Source organism: Carcharhinus amblyrhynchos, chromosome 7 (assembly GCF_965287045.1).
Source record: "Carcharhinus amblyrhynchos chromosome 7, sCarAmb.v2.hapA, whole genome shotgun sequence".
NCBI classification, from domain to species: Eukaryota; Metazoa; Chordata; class Chondrichthyes; order Carcharhiniformes; family Carcharhinidae; genus Carcharhinus; species Carcharhinus amblyrhynchos.
The window spans coordinates 21,334,163-21,352,081 of record NC_137330.1 but is presented as its reverse complement, the minus strand read 5'-3'; the positions used below and the strand labels follow the sequence as shown (position 1 = coordinate 21,352,081).

Genomic DNA, 17,919 nt, shown 5'->3' with positions numbered 1-17,919 from the left:
GGGAGTTCCAAAGTCGCAGAACCATCAAAGAAAAGAATTCTCCTCATCTCTGTCCTAAAAGGGCAACCCCTAATTTTAAAACAGTGCCCTCCAGTTCTGAACTCTCACACAAGAGAAAACATCCTTCCCACATCCACCTTGTCAAGGCCTTTTAAGATCTTATATACTTCAATCAAGTTACCCCTCATTCTTCTAAACTCCAGTGTAAAAAAACTCAGTCTGTCTAACCTCACAATCACAGAATTGTTGCAACACCAAAAGAGGCCATTCAGCACATCTTTCCCAATGACCATTGTGAGCAGTGCCATTCCTCTGCCTTTACCCGATTCCCCTGCACATTGTTTCTATTCAAATCATTATGCCCCCTTGAATGCCTTGATTGAACCTGCCTTCACCACAGTTCCAGGTAGTGTACTCCAGACCCGAGCCACTTGCTATGCGATAAAGCTTTGTTCATATCCCATTTGCTTCTTCTGAAAGTTACTTTAAATCAGTGCCCTCTTGTTCTTAATCCTTTATTAAATGGGATCAGTTTCTCGCTACCCAGTCCTGTCACGATTTTGAACACCCCTATGAATTTCCTCTTGGCCTTCTTTTCTCTGGATAGAACAGTTTCAAGCTCTCCATTCTATCCTAATAACAGAAGCTTCTCATTCTTGTAAACCTCTACAGCAACCTTGCCAATGTGTTCACATCCTTCTTCTAGTGTGGCGCCCAGAACTGTACACAGTGTTCCAGCTGAGGTCTAACTAGTGTCTTACATAATCTCCTTGCTCTTGAATGCTAATCCCATGTTAATAAAATCCAGGATGCAATAAGCTTTACTAATTGCTCTTGCTACCTATCCTTCAATGACCTGTGCGCGTATAACCCAGGTTCCCCTGTTCCTCCATCCCCTTAAGATTTTTACTCAGATTGGGCCAGTGGGTTGATGAATGGCAGATGGAGTTTAATTTAGACAAATGCGACAAAATGCATTTTCGTAGATTGAACCAGGGCAGGACTTACTCAGTTAATGGTAGGGCGTTGGGGAGAGTTATAGAAGAAAAAAATCTAAGGGTACATGTTCATAGCTCCTTGAAAGTGGAGTCACAGAGTGGTGAAGAAGGCATTCAGCATGCTTGGTTTCATTGGTCAGAACATTGAATGCCAGAATTGGGACGTCTTGTTGAAGTTGTACAAGGCATTGGTAAGGCCACACTTGGAATACTGTGTACAGTTCTGTTCACTCTATTATAGAAAAAATATTATTAAACTAGAAAGAGTGCAGAAAATATTTACTAGGATGCTACTGGGACTTGATGTTTTGAGTTATAGGGAGAGGCTGGATAGACTGGGATTTTTTTCTCTGGTGCGTAGAAGGCTGAAGGGTGATCTTATAAAAGTTAATAACATAATGAGGGGTGTAGATCTGCTCGATAGTCAATATATTACCCAAAGATAGAGGGGTCTAAAACAGAGGACATAGGTTTAAGGAGAGAGGGGAGAGATGCAAAAGTGTCCAGAGGGGCAATTTTTTCACACAGAGCGGTGAGTGTCTGGAATAGCCTCAGTAAGAAGTCTCACAACATCAGATTAAATTCCAACAGGTTTATTTGGTAGCACAAGCCACGAGCTTGCCCCTTCATCAGGTGAGTGGGATTTCGGTTCACAAACAGGGCATATAAAGGCACAAACTCATTTACAAAATAATGGTTGGAATGCGAGTCTTTACAGGTAATCAAGTCTTAAAGATACAGACAATGTGAGTGGAGAGAAGGTTAAGCACAGGTTAAAGAGATGTGTATTGTCTCCAGACAGGACAGTTAGTGAAATTTTACAAGCCCAGTCAAGTCATGGTGGTTACAGATGGTGTAGTTCAAGTTCCGCACACTTGGTTCAAGGGAACTTGGTTCAAGTTCTGCACACATGAGGACGGCCTCAACCGGATCTTGGGTTCATGTCACACTATCTGTAACCCTCTTTATATGCCCTGTTTGTGAACTGAAATCCCACTCACCTAATGAAGGGGCAGCGCTCCAAAAGCTAGTGGCTTGTGCTACCAAATAAACCTGTTGGACTTTAACTTGGTGTTGTGAGACTTCTTACTTTGTTTACCCCAGTTCAATGCCAGCATCTCCACATCATGGAATAAGCTGCCAGAGATAGTAGTAGTGGCGGGTACAATTTTGTCTTTTAAAAACTATTTAGACAGTTACATGGGTAAGATGGATATCGAGGGATATGGGCCAAATGCGAACAATTGGGATTTGCTTAGGTGTTTAAAAAAAGGGTGGTATGGACAAGTTGGGCCAAGGGCCTATTTCCCATGCTGTAAACCTCTATGACTTTATGACTCTATATTTTATATTGTCTTTCCATGTTGTTTCTATCAAAATGCATCATCTCACACTTCTCCACATTCAACATCATTTGTCACCCATCTGCCCACTGCAGCAAATTGGCTCTGTCCTTTTTAGTTCTATTGTCCCCTTTAGATACTTTCAAGTTTTGTATCATTCACAAACTTCGAAATTATTCCCTGCACACCAAGATCTAGATCATTAACATATATCAGGAAAGCAAGAGTCCTAATACCAACTCCTGGGGAACTCCACTACATTGCTTCCTCCAGCCTGAAAAATATCCATTGACTCTCTGCTTCCTATTATTTCAGTAAGAAGTCTCACAACACCAGGTTACAGTCCAACCAGTTCATTTGATAGTATTCTCACAAGCTTTCGGAAACGGTGTCCCTTCGTCAGGTGTTTGGAAGGTTCTGATCAGAGAAGGGCATATAAAGTCACACACAGTTTACAAAATACTGATTAAAATGCAAATCTTTACAGCTACATTCTAATCAGTATTCTGTAAATACTGTGTTTACCCCAGTCCAATGCCGGCACCTCTACATCATATTATTTCAGCCAGTTTATATCCACATTGCTACTATTCTTTTTATTCCATGAGCTATAACCTTTTAGAAGTATACTAGGAGAACGAGTGTAGCATACAGAAATGTGTGTCCATTAAAGACAGATGGTAGACTTGCCAAATTCTTACCCGGAATTCACAGTAAAGAATGAGGATAAAGTATCAGAGTTACGTCAAGAACTAAAAGTAAAAAGCCTATTAGGAATAAAAATAATAATAACAGAAATAATCCAACAAGAGGTTGACAAATCTCAAACCTAAAGTTTTCCATCTACAGTATTGAAAGAAACGGGTTAGGAGTTCTTTGATATTTCAGTCTTGATTTTCCAAAATTCTCTGAGGTCAGTAATTGTTCCTTTAGCTTGGAAAATTGTCAATGTCTTCTCACTATTTAAGAGGAGATAGAAACTCGGGAATGATAGGTCAATTCGTCCAACATCATTTGTGGAGATGTTGTTAGAGACAGAGTAACTGAGCACTTGGACAGTATGAACTGATCAGAACAAACTAGTAAAGAGTTGTAAAGGATAAGTCATGTCTAATGAACCTGGTTGAATATTTTGAGGAGGTGGCTATTCTGGAAGATATGAGATGCCTATGGCCTTCCAGAAAGCATTCAATAAGATTTCACATTTGAGACTGTTAACAATGGAATTGGAGACGTTTATTGACATGAATAGAGTATTGATTTGGAGATGGGAAGCAGAGAGGATGGATAATGGATATATAATTAAATTGACAGAATGTAACAAGTGGTATCCTTCCGGCTTCTGGAGTCTAGGGATTTAATTTTTCTTCATATTTGCAAGTGAATTAGACAAAAAAATTGTTAAGACCAGGCTAGGTGGTACAATGAATAATATTACAGGAACAGAAAGTAAGTAAAGTGAGTGGGTAAAGTAGTCGAAATGTAGGAAAGTGTCTTCTGAATGGTGTAAAGAGCAAACAGATTCTGGGACCAGGCACAGAAAATAAGTTTAAAAATAAGAATATTGCCCTTTCATCTGAAATGGGATGGGAACTATGCCACAGTTGTACAGAGCTCTGGTTAGATGACAGTTAAAGTGCAACTTTCAGTTCTAGGCACTAAACCTGGAAGAATAAGTTGCCTGTCTGAGCTCTCATCTTATCCTCGAGAACCACCCTCTGCTCTCTTGGATCTATTCCCACTGAAAGCTTCCCTTCCTGGTTGCAATATTAGCTTCAAGCCCCTTTACCCCCTCCTTTTCAAACCTGCCATTGTCACCAACCCCTCCTCAAAAGAAAACCCACCCATGACCCTACCATTGCAAACAACCAGCCCATCACTAAACTGCCCTTCCTCTCCACATGTCCTTCAGCATGTCATGTCAACTTGAAATCAGTGACCTTTTTCTGTGCAATTTCAGGTTTGAATCTCTCCAATTGTGTTTCTCTCTCACAATGACACTGGAACAATCCTCATCAAAGTTACAAATGGCATCTCCTTTGAGACTGTACTGAGCTATCTTCCTCCATCCTTCTCAATCACTCTGCAGTCTTCAACTTGGTTGACCAGACCTTCTGCTTCCAGTCAGACTGCTCTCACCTGTGTCTATTGTTATTCATGATATGGAGATGCCAGAGTTGGACTGGGATAAACACAGTAAGAAGTCTCACAACACCAGGTTAAAGTCCAACAAGTTTATTTGATAGTGGGTTTACTATCAAATAAACTTGTTGAACTTTAACCTGGTATTGTGAGACTTCTTATTCTATTGTTATTCAGCCAACTATTGTCAGGGAAGTTAATGAAATAGCTTCTCACATTGTTTAGTCCTAGCATTCCTTATGGATCCATCCTGCCCTTTGACAACATCATCAAAAAAAACACAATGACCAATTTTTAAAAATTATTTTGTGGCACGTGGGTGTCACTGGTGAGGCTGACATTTGTTGCCCAACCCTAATTACCTTGAGAAGATGATGTGATCATCTTTTTGAACCATAGCAGTCCATATGGCATAGGTAAAACCATTATGCTGTTATTGAGGTAGTTCCAGGATTTGACTGACGACACCCAACTCTACCTCATCACCACCTATCTTGGATTCCCTCAGCTACATCTGATTTGCCATGTCGCTTTACATCCAATGTTGCATGAACAGGAGACTGGAGCCATTGTAGAATCATAGAAAACCTGCAGTACAGAAAGAGGCCATTCAGCCCATCGTGTCTGCACCGACCACAATCCCACCCAGGCCCTACCCCCATATCTCTACATATTTACCCATTAATCCCTCTAACCTATGCATCTCAGGACAGTAAGGGCAATTTTAGCATGGCCAATTAACCTAACCCGCACATCTTTGAACTGTGGGAGGAAACCAGAGCACCCAGAGGAAAGCCACGCAGACACGAGGAGAATGTGCAAACTCCACACAGACAGTGACCCAAGCCGGGAATCGAATCCAGGACCCTGGAGCAGTGAAGCAGCAGTGCTAACCATTGTGCCACTATGCCACTTCCACCATAAACTCTGTTCCCTAGTCTGCATTGCCCTCCATGACCATTATTTGTTGCTCAACAAGCCTGTATTCTCTCGATCCCTTGCTTGCGCTGTTATAATGTCGTCCATATCTGCCCATTCCTCAGCCTATCTGCTGCTGAAACGTTCTTCTATGATTTTCTAATGATTGGACCCAGCAATCTGATAGTTTCCTGACCATCCATCTCAGCTACCACCCCCCTGTAAACCTGTGCTGCCTCTTTCCTGACTTGCATCAGGTGCCTTTCTCCTGTTATGCCTTTGCTTGCTGCAATTCCTGGTCCAACAACATCTCCAATTCGGAATGATCATCTTTCTATTTAATTCCCTCCGTAGGCTCACCCTTCCCTCTCCCTCTAAGTACTGCAAACTTTTAAAAATGTTATATTTCATCAATTCTGGCCTCTTGTGCATCCCTAATTTCTTCTGATCCAACATTGGTGACTGCGCCCAAAAAAGAAAATGCTGGAAAATGTCAGCAGGTCTGGGCAACATCTGTAAGGAGAGAAAAGAGCTGATGTTTCGAGTCCAGATGGTGCTTTGTCAAAGCTTTGGACGTCTAGACTCGAAACATCAGATTTTTTTTCCTCTCCTTACAGATGCTGCCAGACCTGCTGAGATTTTCCAGCGTTTTCTCTTTCAGTTTCAGATTCCAGCATCTGCAGTATTTTGCTTTTATGTCAGTGACTGGGTCTTCAGTTGTCTCAGCTTCAAGCTCACAATTTTGCTCCCTAAACCTCTACTTTGTTTAAACTCTGTCTCCTTCTTCAACAGACACTTCTTCTGCTAACTCTCCTGTGCAGTGCTTTAAGATATTTGACCATGTTAAAAGTACAACTACTGTTATTGGAATATTTGGATTTCTATTTCGCCATCATGAGGTCATTACTTGACCTGACCAGCAGGGGTAGCTACAGTACAACCAGATACTGTTCGAAATGAATCAAAATAGTTTCTTGTGTTTTGAAGAGCTGTTTGCGTTCCCATCTAGTCAGTGAAAGGAACGATTTTCTGTTATGCTTGTGAAAAAACTGACAATAGAGATTTAAACTGAGGCAATTGACATAAACTGAGGTGACATTGACATATAATCCAGTTAAATCAGGCACAGGTCCATATAATAAAAGGTAACCTTGTGATTTTATTGAACAGGTTCAAATGATCATGCAAGTGAAGACCGTTTGCTTTGCAAGCAATAGAAAATTAGAGATGAGATTGCAGTCTTGAGATAACTGCCATCTACACAACCATTTTAATTTTTAACTTGATTTATTATTATCACTTGTATTGGTATACAGTGAAAAATATTGTTTCTTATGCATTATACAGACAAAGCATACCATTAATTGAGAAGGAATGAATGCAGAATACTCCAGCAATTGTGGTGATTGTCGATGGTTTAACACATGCTTTTTGCTGTTAATGCTACATTAAACTATATGCTCCATGTAAACATAGAATTACCCAATCATGGGAACCTAGAGCACAGTAGGAGACCATTTTACCCATCGTTCCTATGCTGGCTCTTTGAAAGACTAGTTGTGTCATCTTTTTGAAATAGCTGAGCTACACGTCCCTGTTTTTTCATCTATTACTTTGTAAGCTCTTCATTTTCAAATACCTGTCCAATGTCTTTTGATACTGAGGGGGTTGAGCTATGAGGAGAGGCTGAATAAACTAGGCTTGTACTCATTAGAGTTTAGAAGAATGAGGGGAGATCTCATTGAGACGTATAAGATGATGAATGGGATGGATAGGATAGAGGTGGAGAGGCTCTTCCCACTCAGAAAGGACAGTAGGACTAGGGGGCACAGCCTCAAGATAAAGGGGGGGTGGTTTAGAACGGAGTTGAGGAGGAACTTCTTCACTCAAAGGGTGGTGAACCTCTGGAATTCTCTGCCCGTTGAGGTGGTGGAGGCTGCCTCGCTAAATATTTTTAAGACGTGGGTTGATGGGTTTTTGATAAGCGAGGGGATTAAGGGTTATGGGGAGAGGGCGGGAATGTGGAACTGAGACACGACAGATCAGCCATGATCTTATTGAATGGCGGGGCAGGCTCGAAGGGCTGGATGGCCTACTCCTGCTCCTATTTCTTATGTTCTTAAAATCATTGGTGGAATTCACTTCCAGTACTTTTTCAGTTCCAGATCCTGATCATTCTGAGTGAAGAAAATCCTCAAGTCAGCTGTTCACACCTGGAGTACTGTGAACAGTTTTGGTTCCCTTACCTAAGGAAAGATATATTGGCATTGCAGGCAGCCTACAAAAAATTCACTAGGTTGATCTTGGGTATGGAGGGCATTACTTCTGAGGAGAAGTTGAGTAGGTTGGACTGCTAATCATTGGAGTTTAGAAGAATGAATGGCAACCTTATTGAGACCTATAGGATTCTCAGTGAGCTTCATGGAGTAGACGCTGAGAAGTTGTTCCGCTTTGTGGGAGAGATTAGAACTAGAAAGATGGTAATGCGTATCATTATGTAACAGGGACACCAGCAGTCATGAGTTAGAGACTCTGTAGAAAGTGGAACTAGCCTGTTCACAACACAGATGTACTTACCTTGAAACTGATTATTTGTATAGGATGAATAAAGTCATTTTGGAAAAAATCTACTTGAGCCATACATGAGTAGAAGGAAACCTTCTCCATATAGATTAGATCACAAGTTACCTGAAGAGAGAGCCGTAGAAACCAAGCCGTGAAACATTATCTGTCATTTTGTAACACTTTCAAACTTTAAAATTCTGCTTCATACGCCAAAGAGTAATGGAACAAAAACTGAGGCTAGGGATGCATCACTACACTACTGGTTTGAAAACTATCCATCCACCACAACCTTTCGCTTCCTATCACTGCACCAACTTTGTATTCATACTGCCACTTTCCTCTTAATTCCATGGACTTCCATCTAGCCATTTGTGTGGGATTTTGTTCAATATCTTCCAAAATCCTTATATTCAATATATACCGTATTACCTTGACCAACGTTGTCTTCATCCACTCTTTAAAAAGTTCAGTCAAATTAGATAGACAGGATTTTTTCATTCTTAGCTCATACTCTGATTCTAACTCATCCTCGTACTGTTTCCCCCTCAAGGCACGGTTGCTCGGCTCTCACTGATTTTTATGAAATTGTTGCATTTGCACAAGTTGGCCATTAATCTCACCGCAGAAAGCTAGAGTTGGAATTTAACAACTTACATATCTTGTTAATGAAGGAATTAATGTTTCAGCAATGCCACTCAACCCCTCTGACCCCGAGAGGGAATGATTTTAACTGAAGTCTCATTCCTACAGGTCATAAATTATTACTAGAAATTTTAATGATTTTTGTTGGTTCCTTTTCTCATTCAATCCAATCTTTCTTTCCTGCTCGTTATCTGTCTGCAACTGGATTAACTGTAATTCTCCCTGTCTCTTCCTTTGTAATTTCTTCTTAATTATTAATTCCTATCAGTTAGGGTAATGGACTGTTTATCCTATTGTTCATTAAAGTTCCAGGTGTCTTGTTGCATTGGTATCAATTTACACTTCGGGCAACTTATAGGACAAAGCACTTCTGAGCAGAAGGATGTGGAAAAATGTCTAACAATAATGTGACATGCTGTGAGATGTCCAGCTCCAACAAATTTCCAGGTTATTGCCTCAACTTTAAATACTGGAATCTCCATCATGTCAAGTACATGAAAATTGGAAAATTGTAATTACTACTAGTGGCAGACATTCAAAGACTAGAAAGTTGTGGAATGTGTTTCCGCAGAAGGACTGAGCATGTCAGTAGGAGAGACCGCTAAAGTGAAGAAGTTCCCACAATGGCAGAGGAGGAATGATCGTTAGTGAATATCATCGACGAAAGGCAACAAAGTCGGACTGACAATATTCTAAGACACGCCAGCTTGGTGAAAGAGGTGATAAAGCGAAGATAAGAATGATGCTGACCAAGAGGGAGAAAGAGAACAATGAAGTTAGATGCCTCAAATTTGTGCAAGACTGTAAGACGTAGGGAAATGAGCAGAGGATCTACCCTTTGGGGAGATCAGTTTATGTATTAGCCCTGGGCTTGCTAACCCAGTTAACAAGCTCCTCTCTCTTTGCCTCCATCTGGTTCATTAATGTTGTATTTTTTTGTTGTATTTGTTGTATTTTTGCTCAGTTTGATTTCATTTTTAACTCCATTTCTCTGTTTTTTTTTGATTTGCTAATTTTCTTAAATTTTTCACATTTAAAAATTTTCAAACTTCAAATTTTTAGTTTTCTTAATTAAACTTGAGCCCATTTTGCTCGAGTATATTAGAATTTTCATGGTTTTAATTCTTGGTGGTGCGATGTTACAGTTCACTCAATTTGTGTCCGAATTGCTATGGCAACATACATTTTAATATGCTGAAGCCTGGAGCTATGGATTGTGGTGATAGATATTCCAATGTTCTTTCCAGCACATGGCTGAGGAGGAGTATCTCCCACTCTTGCGCCCTTACCACTGGCATGTGTTGGAAGGATTTGCAACTTGATAACTCAACCCATTTGACTGCGTTGTTTAATTTGATTTGATTTGATTTATTATTGTCACATGTATTAACATACAGTGAAAAGTATTGTTTCTTGCACACTCTGCAGACAAAACATACTGTTCATGGAGGAGGAAACGAGAGAGTGCAGAATGTAGTGTTACAGTCATAGCTCGGCTAGAGAAAGATCAATTTAATGCAAACTTCATTCAAAAGTCTGACAGCAGCAGGGAAGAAGCTGTTCTTGAGTCGTTTGATGCATGACCTCAGACTTTTGTATCTTTTTCCTGAAGAAGAAGGTGGAAGAGAGAATGTCCGGGATGCGTGGCACCCTTAATTATGGTGGCTGCTTTGCTGAGGCAGCGGAAAGTGTACCTTCATTGACCATGAAATCCTGTGTGGAACTCAAAGCCAGAGCTTCTGGCTCAGACGCAGGGACACCATCCACTGCACCACAAAACCTCACTCTTTTCAAATATTTAGTTCAGACACAGGTTGGGGATTATATGAATGAGTGAAAACAGAGCCTATTAAATACTCATTTGATTTAAAATAAAAAAAAATTATTAATCACAAGTAAGGCTTATATTAACACTGCAATGAAGTTACTTTGAAATTCTCCTACTCAACACACTTCAGCACCTGTTCGGGTCAATGCACCTAACCAACACGTCTTTCAGACTGTGGGAGGAAACCAGAGCACCCAGAGGAAATCCACGCTGACAGGGGAGAACGTGCCAACTCCACACAGACAGTGACTCAAGCGGGGAATCAAACCCAGGTCTCTGGCACTGTGAGGCTGCAGTGCTAACCACTGTGCCACCATGCTGCCCCATTATTGAGCAGCTGAGCCATTAGATGTCTTTTTTTTTGGAAGTGTTCAGGCAGAGGTTAGTGATGAAGATTGCTGTGTTATTGCTGACATTTAATAATCTCACTCAATGCAGCGCCTAAACAAGTTCTTTCACAGCAGATTCTGCAATGCTCAAAAATGTAAAGAAAGAATGAGAAAGACCACTCAGCCCATCTGGCCTATCCCTTTGGTGTGTGGATCATGTATTCCACTTTTAGAGAAGAAAATGCTGCTGATATTCAGTCTAAGCATGGTCCAGTTAATGGATGGACATTCTCACTTACTGCATTACAGTGTGTTTCCTTGTGCTACAAAAACACGGGATAGAAAAATCTGAGTTGGTTTTAAAGTGTATTTATTAGTGTCACAAGTAGACTTACACTAACACTGTATGAAGTTACTGTGAAAATCCCCTAGTCGCGACACTCGTGCACCTGTTCAAGTACACAGAGAATTTAGCATGGCCATTGCACCTAACCAGCACATCTTTCAGACTGTGGGAGGAAACTGGAGCACCTGGAGGAAACTCACGCAGATACAGGGAGAACGGGCACACTCGCCACAGCCAGTGACCCAAGCTGGGTATTGAACCCAGGTCCCTGGCACTGTGAGACAGCAGCGTTAACTACTGTGCTGTCGTGACGTGGTGTTTGGGAGATGGGATTGGAAAAGGGTTGTATGAGTAAATGATTGAGATACACACTTCTTAATCAGGCTAGAGCTTGCTTGTGAAGGATTTTGCTTTTCTTTTCAATAGGCAATTGATGAAGCAATCAGTGACTCAGAGGAATCTGCAGCAGTCAACATGTCTGAGAAAACCCATTCACAAGTAAGCTTCACGGAAACAACATTGACTATTATTGCTGGTATTTTGATTTTGTGATTGTGCAACTAATATGTATAACACCCTTTACTTTCACACAGTTCCTGATTGAATCTGAGAGTCTCAGGCAGCAGTCTGAGGAACTGTATGCTACTATTGAACAATTATTAGAGGATCCATTGCCAATGGTAATGAACAAATTGAGCAAATATTTTAGTTTTCTTTCCTGTTTCCACCTTACTCCCTCCTCCCACCAAACACATGTTCCTCACGTTTCACCCTCCTCTCTTCTAGCGCAGCTCAAGCTCTACTCCCAAGTCCTTACAGAAGCCACAGGACTCAAAAGCGTATAAAGTACGTGAGTGTTAATACGTGAACTTTCAAACTTGCATGTGCCTGGAAGGTATGATGTTTTTGCCGAATCTGATAAGTGAGACAAAGTCGATTTGCAGAAATAAACTTTGATACAATTTTGCACCAATGAATACTTATATTGTTCTTGCAATAAGAATATAATCAAATGCTGATTCACTGTTTGTGATTTCACTTATACTTTCAAATCTCTATACAGTAAAATTGTAATGTCATTTCTTAATTCATCTGTTGTTAACATACTCAATCATTCCAGGTTCCTGAACTTTTTATTCTGCTGTCCTGTTTTGCTGTACAATTTGATATTGAAAATTAAGGTGACCTTATTTTTGTAGCACTGTTGTTATTAAGTAACATTGTGTTACAATACCCATCGGAAACCATAAAGCAAAATAAACGTAATTGCCAAATGCTCCCCCACATGAAGGAATTACCAACAAGATTTCACAGTTCCTAACTTGTATGTTACCACAAATCAGAATCAATGTGAGTTAACAGGCAAATAATACTTCAAATGAAAATGATATATTTAACTTTAAATAGAACAAAGCTACACTTTACACAACACAATCATCTGCACCGATCCCTGCAGTGTAGCACTGTGTAGCAAATCATTATTATTTATTCATTAACAACAACTTTTATATCCCGGTTTAATGATTTTGATTATCATCAGGTATCACAGTGGCACAAGTGGTTAACACTGTTGCCACACAGTGCCAGGAACCTGAGTTCAGTTCCGGCGTCGGCTAACTATCTGTGTGGAGTTTGCATGTTCTCCCCGAATCTGTGTGATTTCATCCAGTTTTCTCACACAGCCCAAAGATGTACTGGTTAGGTGGAATAGGCCCTGTTAAGTTGCCCCTCCGTGTCCAAAGATATATAGATTAGGTGGATTAGCCATGGTAACTGTGTGGGGTTACGGAGATAGAGTAGAAGGTGCCGACTCGATGGGCCAAATGTGCACTGCAGAGATGCTATGGTTCTATCAGCAAGGCACGCTTCTTAAAAACTTTGGGACACAAAAGTATTAATTGTGTAACTTTCCAGGGTTATTTTTCTATCAACCAAGCAATAATAGCCAGAAGCAGTTATGCTGCTTCTGTTAAAGCTCTTAAGCACCTCTGAGGTATTTGCCAACCTTCCATGTATTAAACCTTTTTGGCCAGCTTCCACATTAGCACCAAAAGGCAATTCCTGTCTCCTTTTCTGCCAAACGGGAAGTTTGACTTCTTTTTAGTAGTGATTTTCTTCTTGCCCTCCCAAGGATTCAATGTCTTTGTCAGTTATCTCTTTCTGTCAGTATCTGTGCAGCCTTTAGGCTTTTTTGTCTCTCTTCTTTGTATCTGGCCACATAACTTTGGTTTTAACTTCCTTCCTGTTGGTATTGCTTTTACATCAATGGTTACCAGACTCCATGAACAGTATTTCTTATTCGTAGAAATCATAGAAGCCCTACAGTGCAGAAGGAGGCCATTTGGCCCATCTAGTCTGCACCAACCACAATACACACAGGCCCTACCCCCATGTTCCTACATATTTGTCCACTAATCCCTCTAACCTACGCATCTCAGGACACTAAGAGGCAATTTTAGCACAGCCAATCAACCTAACCCATACGTCTTTGGACTGTGGGAGGAAACCAGAGCACCTGGAGGAAACCCACACAGACAAAGAACAAAGAACAAAATCAGCCCAGGAAACAGGCCCTTCGGCCCAACGAGCCCACGCCACCATCTCAACACCACCAGTCCCCCTCTCCACCCACGACCCCTGTCTAATGTTTTATGGCCATCCAGATTGAGGGAAACTGATTTAGGGACAATTTATTCCTGCCAGTCAGCCTAACAGCACATCTTTGGGGTGTGGGAGGAAACCGGGGCACCTGGAGAAAACCCACGCAAGCACGGGGAGAATGTGCAAACTCCCACAGACACCGGCCCAAATCCATGTGTCTGCACAGCAATCAGCGATAGTCACTGAGCTGTCGTCTTGCCCAGTATCTGGTCCAGTTTAGGCACGCACTAACGACATGAAGCACTAGGCCAATCTCGAACAACCAAGAGCAGCACTAGTACGACCCATCGCGTGTATGCCCCTCGTTGGACACGAGGAGAATGTACAAACTCCACACAGACAGTGACCCAAGCCAGGAATCGAACCCAGGTCCCTGGAGCTGTGAAGCAGTAATGCTAACCACTGTGCTACTGTGCTGCCCATAAACTTATTCAAATAAATTACAAACAATCACTTTACAATTAAAGAAACCTTTTAAAAGTCCCTTTCAAACGTTCATAAAACCAATTAGACTCCCTACACATTTTAAAGCATTTTTTCCTTGCTATTCTGTCTAAAAGGTTTCTCAATTATTCATCCAAATTAAAAGCTAAAATGATAAATAGTTGTCAAATTAGTTCTTATACGTTTTTACTATTTAAATTGGCTGAATACAGAATACATTATTAAACCAGTAAATGGCACAATGGCAGTTACAATGATGGGAAGTCTCATAAAGCCACCAATTAATAATGCAGCTCAATCCTGGGTCTTTGTTTTTGTGTACCTTGTTCAGTAAATGACACTGCAAAAATCTGTGTTCTTCAGATAAAAGCTCTCAATACAACCCTCATTCCACTCACGCTTTCACAGAGTGAGGATTTTTTGTAATCAATAAGACATGAATGCATTTTTTTATTCATTCATGGATGTGGGAGTCACTAGCTGGCCAGCATTTAATGTCCTTCCCTTGTTCAAAGGGCAGTTGAGAGTCAACCACTTGTTCTGGAGTCACACGTAGGCCAGAACAGGTAAGGATGGCAGATTAAAATAAAAGCAAATTACTGCGAATACTGGAATCTGAAACCAAAAGAGAAAATGCTGGAAAATCTCAGCAGGTCTGGCAGCATCTGTAAGGAGAGAAATGAGCTAATGTTTCGAGTCAAGGTGACCGTTTTTGTCAAAGCTGACAAAAGGTCATCTGGACTCGAAACATCAGCTCTTTTCTCCCCCAAGGATGGCAGATTTCCTTCCCTAAAGTACGTTAGTGAACCAGATCTCCGATAATTGGCAGTGGTTTCATGGTCATCAGTTGATTCTTAATTCCAGATTTTTAAAAGTTGAATTCAAATTCCACCATCTGCCGTGGCGGGATTCGAACCCGGATCCTCAGAATATTAGCTGAGTTTCTGGATGGATAGTCTACAAACAATACAACTAGGCCAACACCTCCCCATATTGTAAGCAATGCTGATTGAAACATTAAATTACAGAGATATTGATTGATGGAACGAATGAAACTGTGGCAAATGGATTTTAATGTAGGCAAATGTGAGGTAGTCCACTTTGGATTTAGAAAGGATAGAACAGAGCATTTTCCAAAATGTGATAAACTAAGAACAATGAAGTCCTTAGATTGTGGCCGGCATTTTCTGTTTTTAGTGGATGGGAATGGTAGAAAATTCAATGAGACACCCCCAAATAGCTTTTATCCCACCTGGACTACCCGTTCTACTCATGTGTCCTTCCAGCACATCCCTGCCACTCCACCCACCCGTGCCAATGATGTAATTGGATTTCTGCCATGAAAGGTTACCATACCATTACCATACATTTTAATACCATTAGCGGGCTTCCCATGCTATTATCCCACCATGTTTAGATTTCATGACATATGGATGAAGTGTACAACAACTTTGCCAAATGGAGATCTGTGAAGAGAATCTGCTGGTGTTGTGTATTCCCATTATTCCTAGTTGGAACAATTCATTTTAAGGGACTGATTATGTTACATCTTAATGACTCCATCGGCCTTTTGTGCGGGCAAATGAGCAGTCTATCCTAACAACTTTTTCAACTTCAGAGGATGAACTTTCTCCTCCAGCTTCACCCCACTTCCATTTATTTTATTCCATTTCATTCCACCTCATTCAACTATTTTATAATCCTTTTTTCACTTCTATTTTTTCACTTCTCCATTCGAGTTTTCCTTCTTTCCACAGGCATCCCCCCCAACCCCCATCCTTCAGTGCAACTGGCACGTTCCTCAGGCAGTCCTTTAACAGTCTGTTCTGCCGTTCTTGAATTCTGATCATTTAATGGACGCCCTTAGCACCTTCTCAGCCTTCTGTATCGTTTACATTCCCTTTGTCCAATTCCACATCCCTTCCCCCCCTGCACTCTGCCCCAGTAGTATAAATCCCTGCTGAATCTCTCTGCTCTTAGCTCTGATGAAGGGTCATCTAGACTTAAAACGTTGGCTCTATTCTCTCCCCACATATGCTGTCAGGCCAGCATTTTCTGTTTTTGTTGCAGATTTCAACATCCGCAGTACTTTGCTTTTATCTCAGTCCATCTTAACAGCCTTCTTCGTTTGTACCTTCATGGTCTGCAGGCAACCCTTTAAAAATACCACAGCCAAGGCTGCCGAGGGGAAGGTTATGCCCAGGCAGTACCCTGGCACGGCACTGTGGCCCCAATGGGCAATGTCAAGGGACGGGGGCTTCTGCTGAGGAGGTCTGTTGGGGTGGATGGGCTTCCCTGATTTGGTCATGGTGGGGGTTTCCTGTGTCCATGGGAGATTGCGCATCATGGAGGGAGGTGTGTCTTGTGTCCATGTGTTTGGGGGGTGTGGGGGGGGGGTCACTGTGTCCATGGGGAGGGAATCCTTGTTCTTATTTTTATTTGTGTTAGATCGGTGCTCCCTTTTGAAGGACCAATCCTTTAAAGGCTGAGGTTGTTCGCAGGGCGAGCTCTAACCGAGTGTCAAAAGAGTATGGACAGGAAGAGCCAACAGACAGCGCACTGCTTTTCCCACCTGAGTTGACACTTAGTACAAAAATTCTAGAAAATTCTGTCCTGTGTTTTCAAGTCTAATTTGAGGGCTCTAACAAATTGCAATTCTTTTGAGAAGTTGTACTGCCTTTGCTAAGCTTTGCTGACCTATTTTGAAGTCAGCAGGTTAATAGTTGTTTGTACCAATTCTGAAATAATTACCTCAAGCCATTGAAGAAGAATACTGCTTCTCTCCATTTCAACTGTGAGATAATTCTAGAATATTTTTCCTTTCTAGCGCATTAGTCCCACGCCAAAATCAGCTGGGAGAGAAACCAAATATGTGAGTATTATTTCTGGTCTGATAAATGAGTACAATCAGATTTTCTGGAGAGGGTACGTTGAGTATTTGGCACTCAGAATAAACCATGTTGGATTACAGTTGTTCTGATTTTGCTGTGGGATGCCAAAAATGATAACCTTGTTAGTGCTTCAGAAGGTACTTGGAAGTTCTGGAACCTGAAGACCATGGACTAAATGCTGGAAAATGGGTTTAAACTGAACGGCTCGATTCTTTCTTTTTTTTGACTGGTGCAGACACGATGGGCTGAATAGCCTCTTTCTGCACTGTAACATTTCTATGGTTTTATGATCTGAATGATTACCTTTGTTGATGTGCTTAAACAAAACATACACATTTCACTGTGCACGGCACAACTGCCTCACAGTGGCAGGGACCTGGGTTTGATTCCAAACTTGGGTGGAGTTTGCACATTCTGTCTGTGTCTGTTTGGGTTTCTTCCCACAGTCCAAAGATGTGCAGCTTACCTGGACTAGCCATGCTAAATTGTCCTTAATGCCCTGAGATGTGTAGGTAGGAGGCTTAGCGGGATAAATACATGGGGTTATGGGGATGGGGCCTGGGTAAGATATTCTTTCGAAGAGGCGACGCAGATTCAATGGGCTGAATGGCCTGTTTATGCACTATAGGAATTCTATGCTTTATGAAACCCACTGATCATTGCGTATGCAGGACCACCATCAAATACTTGAACAGCTGATTCTGGGTGTGGGGGTAGCATCTTTTTAATCTCCGCCTCTCCTCTTTGCATGCAAGTCAAAAACTCCAGGATTTGGATTTCTCTGGATCATATTTAAGAAACAAAGTCTTTAT

General features: G+C 41.3%; 1 protein-coding gene across 1 annotated transcript in view; it reads left to right on the top strand.

Moving 5' to 3' along the window:
- lrrc1 (leucine rich repeat containing 1) overlaps window positions 1-17,919 on the top strand; it is a 402,129-nt gene that overhangs the window by 345,945 nt on the left and 38,265 nt on the right. Inside the window, exons 28-31 of the mRNA XM_080192020.1 lie at window positions 11,538-11,609; window positions 11,705-11,791; window positions 11,898-11,957; window positions 17,044-17,088. Of these exons, the coding sequence (XP_080048146.1) occupies window positions 11,538-11,609; window positions 11,705-11,791; window positions 11,898-11,957; window positions 17,044-17,088 (264 nt within the window). The remainder of the gene's footprint in view (window positions 1-11,537; window positions 11,610-11,704; window positions 11,792-11,897; window positions 11,958-17,043; window positions 17,089-17,919) is intronic.